A 12,216-nucleotide genomic window follows, 5' to 3' on the forward strand; every position below is an offset into this window, starting at 1 on the left:
AGATCTGGAGTCAGTAGGTCCCGATTTACAGGTCAGTCTCAAATCTGTTATCGCTTTCCTAACTTTTAGTGTTCCCCCCTCTGGAGCTTCCAAGCTGTTGAAATGGCAACTGAGTAACCTTTCAGCTGTTATCATGACAATCTGAGAGGACCATCACATTCTCAGTTGGAATCTAGATAAAAACTAAACTGTCCCAGCAGCCACTTAACCCCCTCTCTGCCCACACTTTAGTTCAAAAGTTCACAATTTAGTGGTAGAATCTCTGTCCATAGAGGTTTTTAAGGCCCGGCTTGACAAAGCCCTGGCTGGGATGATTTAGTTAGGGATTGGTCCTGCTTTGAGCAGGGGGTTGGACTAGATGACCTCCTGAGGTCTCTTCCAACCCTAATCTTCTAGGATTCTATGAAAAGTGTAAAAGTTAAACAGGTCTAGAAATAATGGTTCTTTCAGAAAGTTTTTTCCCCCCAAAAAATCTTTCGCCATACTGTAATCATCAGAGGCAGTTGTTTGGCTAAGGCCCTCATCCAGCAAAACACTTCAGCACATGCTAACTTGCAGCTCACAAGTACTCCCGCTGACTCCAGTAGGACAACTCACATGCTTAAAGTTAAGCACATGCTTAAGTTGCTTTGCTGGATTTGGGACTACTTTTGTTTATTTTTTAACGTTTGCAGACTGCTTCTCCCGGGAAGACAAGATCACCATGCAGTTCCCAGCGTTGTTGGTCAAGCCAGGATAGGAATCACAGGCTTTTGTCTCATGTTTCTACATTTCGCAGCATTGAATAAAGGATGTGCCCCTTACAGTTAGTGCTTCTTTCACCATAGAAAGGCAAGCTGAAGTGAAGAAAGCAAAACATGTCCTGACTCCCTCCTACAAAGAAGCCAGTGTGCACCATTAACTTGTAGCAGAATTTTCATAGAATCATAGAATATCAGGGTTGGAAGGGACCCCAGGAGGTCATCTAGTCCAACCCGCTGCTCAAAGCAGGACCAATCCCCAGACAGATTTTTGCCCCAGATCCCTAAGTGGCCCCCTCAGGAATTGAACTCACAAGCCCAGATTTAGCAAGCCAATGCTCAAACCACTGAGCTATCCCTCCCCCACATTACTCTGCAGAAGCCTACAAAAGCAATGTTATTGTCTGCTTCAGCAAGCGTAGGTCACTGAGAAATAAGGAACCGCAAAAGGCAGTGAAAGGAAAGAAGACTAGGCAATAAATATATGATGTAATGTATATACGTGACTGAGTACCGTGCACCTTAATTCACATTCTGTGCTACAAGGCTCAGTTACTGGATCAGGGTGGGGAATTCGATCACATCTTTGATCTGACACCATGAGTTGATCAGATTCTCTGGTACAAATGGGTTTCCTTTTTCGTTCCCCTAAACAGGAAAAAATACATTTTTAAACACATACAGGAAAGTGATCCAATCTAGTCTCTCTCTGTCTGTTTTCAAAATAGCTTCTTAAAAAAATTCAAAATTGTGCTCTGCAAATCTATTTGATCCAGGGGATCTACTATAGATGTGACATCTGCATTATGAACTCACAAAGGATCCAGCTTATTTAGATGGACTTTAGTCCAACTGGTGAATGAGAGAGAGGTAGTGTATAAGAACGGCCAGACTGGGTCAGACCAAATGTTCATCTAGCCCAGTGTCCCGTCTTCTGACAGTGGCCAACGCCAGGTGTTTCAAAGGGAATGAAGAGAACAGATAATCAACTGATCCATCCCCTGTCACCCATCTAGAGGTATACAGAGGTATAGAGACAGATGCTCCTGAATGCTAACCCCAGCTCTGACATGGACTCCTGTTGCAGCTCTGGGAATCAGAAGGAAACGCTCTGTGCCTCAGTTTCCCCATTGCAACACTTCCATACCTCATAAGGTTGTTGTGAGGCTCAGTGAATGAATGTATGTGAAGCGCTTTGAAGAGGAGAAGCACCAGAAAAGTGCTAAACATTATCAGCTGGCATAAGCCAGCATAGATCATTCCACTACTACAGCTCATGGAAATCATCAAACTCATATGATCTAAGAAGCTCAGAGAAAGCAAGTGAAAATGCATTTATTACCACCACCAAAGTCCAGAAAATGCCGTGACTGATTTAAAATACTCCAAAGCACATACCTTGGCAAAGTTTACTGCAGGCTTGCCACGGGCCATAGATGTTCCAGTAATACTGCTGAGGTTTGTCTTCAATTGGGATATTGAATGTGTATCGAACATCAGGGTTATATAGATTACCCACGGATAGAATCTGGGGAAAACAAAGACACACGCGGATAAACTAAGACCAGTCAATATCTGTGCTATTTTCACTCAAATAAAACCCAGCGGAGGTACATTTGCGTGAAAGAAGTACACTTTACCTGAAGAACGATTTCTTGCTCAATGCGCTCCGTAGAATTGATCCTTTCTATTGTATTGTCTGAGCCGCTGTATTCGATCACAGCATTCCCAACTTTGATTTCCCTTTTAAACATGCTGACGACAAAGTCCCCATTCAAGATGAAGGCTCCATGACTGTTTGATAAGGCTGCGCAAAAGAGGTAAAAACAAAACCCCACACGCACATAAGTAACTCACTTACGCTGAAGCAACATAGATTGAGCACTTGATTGGAGGTCCCGTATACACACATTTTAAAACTACAGGGCCAGACCCTCCGCTGGTATAAACTGGTGGAGCCGCATTGGCTTCAGTGATTTCCCTCCCTGATTTCCAGCAGCTGAGGAGTTTGCCCATATAGTTTTGGAAATGCCATGCTACAATTTTGCAGCTTTTGAGACTTTTTGGGGGTTAAAAATCCATACTGCAAGCCCTGCAAAATGAGTTGTTTTTGGAAGCGGGGAGGAGCTGCTGTAGTTTTCAAAGGAGGGGATGGGGAGCAATCAGCAGGACAGGCCTTTTCTGGTCCCAGGCTGGGACTGAGAAGAGGAGCCTCCCTCTGTGAGAAGAGCCCTCGGTTGACCTAACTCATGTAGGGCTGGGGGGAACAGCTATGGCTTCCTGACAGCCTCCTGCATTGAGAGGATTTCAGGCCTGGGGACACTCTATCCCACGATGGTGTCTCTGATTTTAAATCAAAATTGGATGTGTGGTTAGATGTTGATGGATGTTTGGCAGTGCATGCGTGTGTTCCTTCTGTGTGCCACCACCCCAGCCCTGCGCAGAGAGCTGGCATGGCAGATCTCGATCGAATCGCCCAATGACCACAAGATCCGTTAAGGGATGAAGGCAATCTGCTTTGATCTGTTTGCTATCACTTAAAATCTATCTTTTGTAGTCAATACATTTTTTTTTGCTTTGTCTAAACCAGTGTGCCTTTGAGTGAAGTGTCTGGGGGAAAATCTCAGCTCTGTGAGCAGAGGCTGTTGCATATCTTTCCCAGATCGAGGGTAAGGTTGAGCTTACATTGTACAGACCCCTGTGCAGGGCAAGACAGCCAAATTTTGGGTTTATACTCCAGTGAGGGGTGCAAGCCTGGAGAGCTGGGAAATTGTCTGTCTGTCTGAGTGGCTTAGGTATAGGGTGACCAGACAGCAAGTGTGAAAAATCGGGGCAGGGGACCAGGGGGGTAATAGGAGCCTATATAAGAAAAAGACCCCAAAATTGGGACTGTCCCTATAAAATCGGGACATCTGGTCACCCTACTTAGGTACAGCACTGAGGTAGCTCAGTTTGGGTGTGTGGCGCCACCTGCTGTCCTGCTGGGTGACAACAGGGCCTGGTGAAGCTGGCTGTGTCTCCAGCAAAGCAGTGTGAGAAAAGGGCCAGCCCAGCTGGGGTGTTAGAGAGGTGCAGCGGTCCCCCTGGGGGGTGACAACCTGTCTGCACCTCTGGGGGTGACAACCCATCACATGCTTTTCTGAAAGGTCTGCGCTAGGAATTATTTGGGGCAGTTCTCTGGCCTGTGTTACACAGGAGGTCAGACTCAATCCCAATGGTCCCTGCTGGACTTGGAGCCTATGAATTATTTAAAGATGACCTTGTAGATCCTCTGCCAGTCAAACCCATTGGGTCTCTCAAGGGAGAGGAGCTTGAGGACAGCGGCAGTGACAATACAACCGCTGTGCCTGCAGCTGAGGACTGGTCCTGCTTATTGTGGTGTACCACAGCTCCGCGCTGGGAGACCATGGGGACGTCTACATGGCACGTAGAATAGAGACATTGCATGGCCCCCTGGCACGGATGCAAACAGCTGTGTGGATGGTGAGACACTGCTTGAGCCAGTAGAGTAGAGACACCCCTGAACTCCTCAGGGATCTACCCTGCACGGGTCTCTACACGCCCAAGCTCTGCCTCCCCCATCTACACAGCTATTTGTAGCAGTATCCCGCTGCCTGCCCATTGCTGGAGCCTTTCCTAGCTACACGGAACTGCTGGAAACTTTCCCCACCACAGGGAAAGACTCTGCCAGCAGGGAAAGGCTCCGGCAGCTCCCCGTGGCAGGGAAAAGCTCTGGTAGTGGGAAGCCGCAGCGAGCTACCGGAGCCTTTCCCCATTGCCAGAGCCCTTCACTGTTGCGTGTCGCTCCACACCACAGGTAGGAGGCTTTTCCCTGTGGCATGTAGCTTGTCATGCTGAGTACAGAGGCCCTAGGAACAGACACAGGGCAAGTAGCCCTTCCTGCTGCCATGGTTTAGAATGGGAACGCAGGCAGAGCTAGCGTGGGTATGCCTGGCTGCGCGGGAAATCACATCTTCCAGCTGCCGTGTAGGCAGACCCTACGCTGGCCCCAGGCCTTATTAGAAGAAAGGCAGACTGCTGGAGGGTGCTCCTAAAGACAGGGCACAGGCGGGGCGGCAAAGAGGTGCCAGCTTGGTCTTTAAATAGTACGTGTAAACTGCACCTCAAATATTGCAACACACGAATTGCACAGATAAAGACAGGGGCCGGGCAAGGTTGTCAGGCTGTAGAACCTTTCCATCCTGCATCGGTAGGGTACGCGCCATGTAACCGAGCTGCCTGGATTTCACCTTCCATGGAGTTCAGCCAGCAGCATCTTTTTCTTTGTTTTATTCCAGATCTTGAGGTATGCAAAAGCACTGACGGCTTAAAGCCTAACTGCTTTCTAAAAGGACCGGTTTCCTGCAAACAGCGGTCTGCTGCACAACTTCACACTAATGCGATTATGTAGCTAATTTCCGAAGTTAGTTTCCCCACCATTTCACCCATCACAGCTACGTTACTACAAAGGCTCTCTACTGTAAAACCTAAAGCTACCATCAAAACATGGAAGGAGGGGTTGAAACATAACTAGGAGAGAGAACAAAGCAAAAGATTGCTCAGCAGCTAACAAGTACACGGCCAAAGGAAAACCTCAAAATGCAGCCCCAACCAAATTCCTCCTACTGTGACTTAACACTATTAAGCAGCAGTAAAACACATTAAAGGAATCCATTCCATTTAGTGCACCTTCCTACAACAATAGGGGAGACCGTTTAGACATCCCAGACTTGATGACAACATCAAATTCCTCCTAGATTGTTATGTAACTACTACAAGGTTCACACTATCCAGGGCCTAAGATTTCACACTCCGTGAACTGCGAAATGAGTGTACACATGCACACTTTTCACTTGCCTAACAGGCCTAATAGGAAGAGCTGCTTTCCCAGCAATATTCAGTTAAAGAAATCACAACTGGCCTAGACCCTATAGTCTACGCTGCAACATTAAAGAAGATTTGACTTCATGCTTCTCAAGAAGATTAAGGCCCTTCAGAAAGAACTGAGAGGTTATTCCGGGCGCAGGGGCCTGGCCGGGGTAGACTGTTCTGAATACACAGCAGGGAACTATATACATGGAAGATTATTTTTCTAGGAAAGAGGAAAAGAGGAGAATAGGGAGGACTCTGGAGAAAGACAGAAAGTGTTTGGAAAGTTTTGCAGTTCTCTTGGTAACAAAGCTTGCATATCCATCCAGTTTTGCTTAATTAGACACTTGTAAACATACATTCATAAATGACGTAGCCACAAATTAATGGCAATATGTATATAAGGGCAAAATACCTTGAATGGCCCCAATCCTGGAATCAAATCCATATAGCTGGACCCTTCGGGCACAGGTGTCCACATGCATGGATCAACTGTCAGGAGCAGGGCCCAGACGAGTCACCTGATTTTGTATTTCCTTTCCCTGAACTGTATTCTCATTGGCAAGATTCTCTAATGACTGCAAAGGAAATATTTTCTACATCTTAAACCATGCAGAACACCATCAGGCCATTGATTTTCTTTAGCATATCAGGCTAGCTTGAGCTCTCTGGGGCCTCCTGGACTCAGAACGTCACCACCTCTCCCTGAGTCTCCTCTTGCCTTTAGCTCACTTCCCACTTCAGGCCTGGCCAGCTCTGCTTGGCATGGCTCCGCCCACTCACTCATGGGACACAGAGCCTCTACTGTCTCTCCCCACTCCTGGAGTTGTGCCATGCTGGGGGTGTTCCTTACACCCCACTCTTCCCTTGAGCATCTGGGTTAGGATAAGGGACAATCTTCCCCATAGTAAATCGAGGCCTAAGTAGTGATTCTACAAAACAACAACAACCACAACAACCCATGGGTGAAGTTAACTCCTATACACAAGGCCCATCCATCATTTATGTCCTACTTTGAGGGCTTAAGTGGAACGTAAGCGCTGCAAGGGTTACATGCCGGTCCTCTGCACGGGGATGAATTTCACCCCAAGTGAAGACAACATTTAAAATAACACTAATCATTAAAGCCAACACACACACACACACACACACACACACACACACGTACGTACGTATTCAGGTATTTTTAAAAATCTATTAAAATAAAAAACAACCTAACAACACCACCAGCCTGTTTTGACAAGCTGATTATTCCGCCTTTCGAAAACAAGATGACGCCTATTGTCCAAACAGGGATCTAGATACATGCGAGTGATCCACGGTGCTGCTGACCAACCCAACAAAGGATGTGTGCAAAGGAAGAGAAACAGAGCCACGGTACGAACACTCTGCAAATCAGGGGCAAAACTTCCTGGACTTCAATGTGGCCAGGATTTCACCCCTCTCAGGATGAAATTCACGGCTGTGCAAAGGGCCAGCATGAACCCTACTGGGGAGAGACAACAGGACTGAAGTTGAAGACAGGCCTTACTGGGCATCTGCCCAGGTATCAAATTCACCCAGAGGTGAATTTCTGTAGCGGTGGATTCTGCCATCCTTGCTGTCCTCACCAAGCCGTACTATTTTAGGAGCAAGTTACTGCTCAGTGTGAACTAGGGGGTCAGAATGTTGCTGTCGTGTGTGTGCAATAGCTAAAGGTTGAGTTACCATTATAACATATTGGTTTAAATAAAAGCAAGATGCTTGGGACTGGATTCTTGTTTACACTGCTCTGGCAGAGGTAAAGGGGAAGTTGTATAAATGAGGATCAGGCCTGTTATCTCCCAGTGGAATAGTAAATAACATATATTTTGGTTACATTACCTAAAAATATGCATAGAATTTCCATTAAAACCTTGTAAATGTCTCTGTCTTTATACTCCAGCAAATGTGGCTTATGAAGGGATCTGTGTACCTGCTCTGGGACTCCAGAAATCAGAGCTCAGTTCCCAGCTGTGTCACAGACTTCCCGAGTGACCTTGGGCAAATTACTTAATCTCCCTTACTTCCTACCTGTGGAATGGGAATACTACTACTTCCTGATCTCACAGGGGCATTGTAAAGATAAAATAATTAAAATTTGTTAGCTTCTCATGTACTACAGCAATGAAGACCTTATATAGATAGATGAAGCAAAATTAAGGCTAGTCCATATGGAAGATATACTGTACATATTCTTGACAGTGAAATCTAAATATTCCTTACCTGAGAAAGGGCCGTATAACTAGCATGTGTCTCTACATTCTAATGGGCATTAAACTTACCAAGGTAGTTATCATCTTCTGGTTTCCCTGAGTAACTGTGCTGCCGCACATCAATATTTGTAGCACCAGCGGGTATGCGTACCACGGTGTTATAGCCTAAAAGATTGAGCAGAAGGTCAAGACTATTCCTCAGCCATTCCATTTATTTTTTTATGGGAGGAGGGAAAAATCTTTAAAGATTTTAAATGATCAGGCATTACACAAACCAAATTTTTCCTGTCAGGGTAGCAGAAATAGCTACAGAACAGAATATACCACAGCTAGAGGGATTTTACAGCTTACATGAGCGTTTTCATAGACTGTAGGTAGTTAATGCTTTTATAGGTTTGCATTTTTCTCTATAAAGTTTTCTGGTGACAGAGTCTTACCATAATGCACTGTATTAAATGTGCCTGCAACGGTTTTGCATGAAGAATTATCGCCACCACAAACACCACATTTGTCTCTTCTTGCCTTGGAATTTAGCACATGATCACAGCCAGCTTGCTTTAAGAGAAAAAGTTAAAAACTAGATTGAACAAATATTAAATAAGACAGAACTTACAAATCTCCTAATTAAATCATACTAATCATCTGTGTACAAAGACCACCGCCAAACTATTTCCCCCCACTTTTCCACATGTTTAGTTAATTTACAGTGTAACCATCTTACACTGATGCTGTTTTTAAGCAGAGGGTCTCCAAAAAGCAAGGACTCGTTATAATCAAACTCGGAATTTGCACACTGCAACATCACAACAATTTGGAATTTCTTTCCATAACAGTCAGTTTATTGTATCCTACTTCACTATTATTAACAGTGGGTAGCAGCGGATGCTGGTGCCCCTCACTCCCAAACAAGGCTTAACATCAAGGGATTTGTGTACTTGTGCCTGCAACTGTGCCACTGGTAGAAGAAGAAAAAGATGGCAATGTTATCCAGTTTAGAGACTGGCGTGTGTACAAGGGAACCTCAGTTTGGGGAGTCACTCTGGAATAGGTTGTTCTCAGATGGAGGAGAAGAGCATTAAAATAATTGTGAAGAGGGGAAATAAATTCCGGCACGGTCAGACTTTCAGAAGAGCCCAGGGCTAGATTTTTCATGTCCTCCCCACTCAAAATTGGGCTGAGATTTCAAGAGTGCTCAGCACCCAGAAACTGCAACACTTATGGACAGATTTTCAAAGAGCTCAGTGTTGAGCTCTTTTGAAAATCTGGTCACTTATTAAGGTGCCAAAGTAGTTGCTGAGGTCTCTGGAATTTTCAGAGGGCTCAAGGCACACAAGTAGAGCTGGATTTACCAATCACAAGACACATGACCACGAGAGCAGGGCTTCTTTGATTTGCCTCGGGAAGAATCCACACTAGTACCCGTGAAGGCCAGAATGTGGAAGTGGGATCGAGAACTGATCTTTTCAATAAAAACAAGAAAACAACCTAGTTAAACGGCAGAAGGAAATATTTACCCGACAAAGTCCTTGCACACAGATGTCATTTGTGTCTGGGCCACAAGGGGTGCCATCAACAACTCGGTCCCTGAGCTGATAGTAGGCTGTGTTTCCTGCTACCCTACAGAACAACTTGCACCGATCTTTCATTAAAACTGGAAAAGCAGAAGGTCACGTTATTTTAATTCTATTCCCTTATGCAGCCATTGCAAAGAGGCGGACGTTCATTTCCTGACATACTCACTTCCACTGTATTTAGGAACCCAACGCACATTAGGAGGTAGACCGTTAATGTTAAAATGCTTCCCATCAAAGTCAGCGCACTGCTCATCTCGGAAGTCTTTCTTTAGTTTAGAGCATGGTTCAGTGTTGCAGGATTTAAATTTCATTCGACGACCCACGCAATATTTCCCACCATTCTTGGGCCTGGCGAAAAAAAAAAAATCACTTTAGTTCTAAGATGCAATGATCAACCACAAGCCTAAGATGCAACGTATCAACTGAGCCTCTATTTGAGTTCAACCTCTCTCCCTCTAATATATCAACTTCTGGTACTTTTCATCCTCCGAGCCTCTCAACGTCGCTCTCCCATCTCATGAAAGATGCTCTTCCAAATGAGACTAGAGGCTATGAAACCCATCAAGGTCCTTCCCGCAGCAACCAGGAAAGTGGTTAGAGTGGTACCCGTTTTCCTTTCCCAGGGACAGGGTATGCTGCCTGGATTGCACGTGAGCACGTATGTTACTCTTCCTGGGTTTGAACCCCAGGCCTGGTAACAGGTGGCGGTGTTCTTATTATGATGTGGAGCGCTTGTATTTAACAGTTACGTTGTTCTTTTATTCAGAGATTCCATAACACAGCAACCAGAGCCTGCAGCCATCCACGAGCTTTCCCCAGCCTTCCAAAAGGGAAGATGACTTTGGTCTCTGCTGCCACCCTCCACCTTATTACACAACGACAGCTGTTCTGCACACACAGGGGTAGGGGAAGAAGCTTAAACTTCTTTGGATCACGCCGATACTTGTGCATGATGGGCCTGATTCAAAGCCCACTGATGCAAATGGGAGTTTTTCCACTGACTTCAGTGAGCCTTGGATGAAGTTCTATGCTACCAGCCACCGGTCCCACAATCACATTCCTCTAACTAGTTCAAGACATTTATTATTTACAACGCTTCTTCTGTTACTGATGAAGAGCCTATATTTTGTTCTTGCATTTCTTTAAAAACGATCTCAAATACAGCTAAATACTGCCAGCAGTAAGTGGAAGGGGTTAAGAAATAACAAAGACAAGGGAAAATAAAGATGTGGGCGGGGGAAGGAGGAGTGAGGTAGAGTGAGCTGCACCCTACAGCTCCTCACAACAAAGCCCTGAGAATTTGCCACTTCTCAGCAGGCTAGTGGGATACCTGAAAGGCAGATAGATCCGGATACACAATAGGGCACAGCTCAAAGTGGGCTGAATGCAGGCCTGACTATGGAGCTGCAAAGGGGAAACCTCAAACAAGTTCAGAACTACTTTGGACTGAAAATCTAGTGAAACAATGCTCTCTGGTGAGATTTCCATTCACCTACTTCTGGTTACAAATGAAACCTGGGAATGGTGGAGGCACAAAAACCTCCATAGGCGAGGGAGTCAGGGTGAGATGCTTAACAATCCTCAAAGACCCAAAAAAACAACCAAGCAAAGTCCAGGGTCAGTTTGTTTCTATACAGCAGTTGAGAGGGTGCTTGGCAGAAGACTTCATGGGTGGCTGCTCAGGGGGTCAAGAGAGATTGTACTTGGGCACCTAGCCCAAGCCACCACCCATGCAGTCACGGCCATACTGCTATTTTTAGCACGCTACCGCAAGCAGACTAGCTAATGAATCAGTGTGTGTATATATCTTTAAGGGAATCACCTCATTAGCATGGCAGACTCCACCCTCTTCTGAGGAGCACAGATTATGCTGGGGAGAGTGGGCAGAGAGAAAGAGATTCCCAGGAGGAATGAATTCCCCCTCGGCTGCAGTCATTTTAAATGTTATGTTCTGAGAATCTACAAATAAAGATGGGACGATCCCTAGAGAGACATACAGGGACCTCATCACCGTACAAACTTGAACCATACGTGGTCCAGAGCACCTTGCTGTGACAACTATTGTTTGAATTACTGGAGAGCCTAGGAGCCCTAATTGATTCTGATAGCGAGAAACTAAAACACCAACCATGATGTTTACCTTGCACAGCCAAGTAACAGCTTCTTCACATAGGTGAAAGTCTAGGCTCCTCTTGTCAATTTCAATGGCAGAAAGTGAAATTGACAAGAGCCTTCCAGGTGGGCAGCTGTCATTTTGACTTTGCTGATGGGAAAAAAAATCATTTTTTCCCTGCAAAACTGAAATTTTCCCCACAGAAAGGGCACTTCCTATCAGGAAATCATTCCGGAAAACAGCTTTTGACCAGCTCTACTCATAACCTGCCATCCCAAAACCATCAGTCTCTTCTATATGAACCAGTAACTGTCATAGTAATGAGAGAATGAGCGCTCCTATTATGACAGAGGTACTGATCAGAAAGCACTTTCAGGACAGGAACTCATTTTCAGACCTAGGAAGTCCCCTTTGGGATGAAGTTTATAGCAGCTCAAAGGATAATGGTTCCAGAAACTCTGGTAAAATTCCATCTGGCCACTTTTGAGGACTGAGCACGAGAAAGGATGCGACACACCTTATAGAACATGCAATCGTCCAGTTTAAAAAAAACCAAAACTTTTACAACTGCTACCCTTCATCATCGGCAGGATAATGGCTAGCACAACTGTACAGTACCCTCTAGAAGTTGGCCCCCAGGGCAATCATCCTGCTAGCCCACTCCTAGAACTGGTCCTGATCACCTG

The 12,216-nt window shown here is 45.4% G+C and overlaps 1 protein-coding gene across 1 annotated transcript in view; it reads right to left on the reverse strand.

Annotated features, from left to right (window-relative positions):
• Positions 1 to 12,216, reverse strand: part of ADAMTS9 (ADAM metallopeptidase with thrombospondin type 1 motif 9) — a 124,142-nt gene that overhangs the window by 61,080 nt on the left and 50,846 nt on the right. Inside the window, exons 13-19 of the mRNA XM_034775562.1 lie at positions 9,584 to 9,765; positions 9,358 to 9,494; positions 8,281 to 8,398; positions 7,913 to 8,008; positions 2,381 to 2,547; positions 2,139 to 2,268; positions 1,262 to 1,388 (exon numbers count right to left, since the gene is read on the reverse strand). Coding sequence (XP_034631453.1) covers positions 1,262 to 1,388; positions 2,139 to 2,268; positions 2,381 to 2,547; positions 7,913 to 8,008; positions 8,281 to 8,398; positions 9,358 to 9,494; positions 9,584 to 9,765 — 957 coding nt within the window. The remainder of the gene's footprint in view (positions 1 to 1,261; positions 1,389 to 2,138; positions 2,269 to 2,380; positions 2,548 to 7,912; positions 8,009 to 8,280; positions 8,399 to 9,357; positions 9,495 to 9,583; positions 9,766 to 12,216) is intronic.

This window comes from Trachemys scripta, chromosome 7 (genome assembly GCF_013100865.1).
Source record: "Trachemys scripta elegans isolate TJP31775 chromosome 7, CAS_Tse_1.0, whole genome shotgun sequence".
Lineage (NCBI taxonomy): Eukaryota > Metazoa > Chordata > Testudines > Emydidae > Trachemys > Trachemys scripta.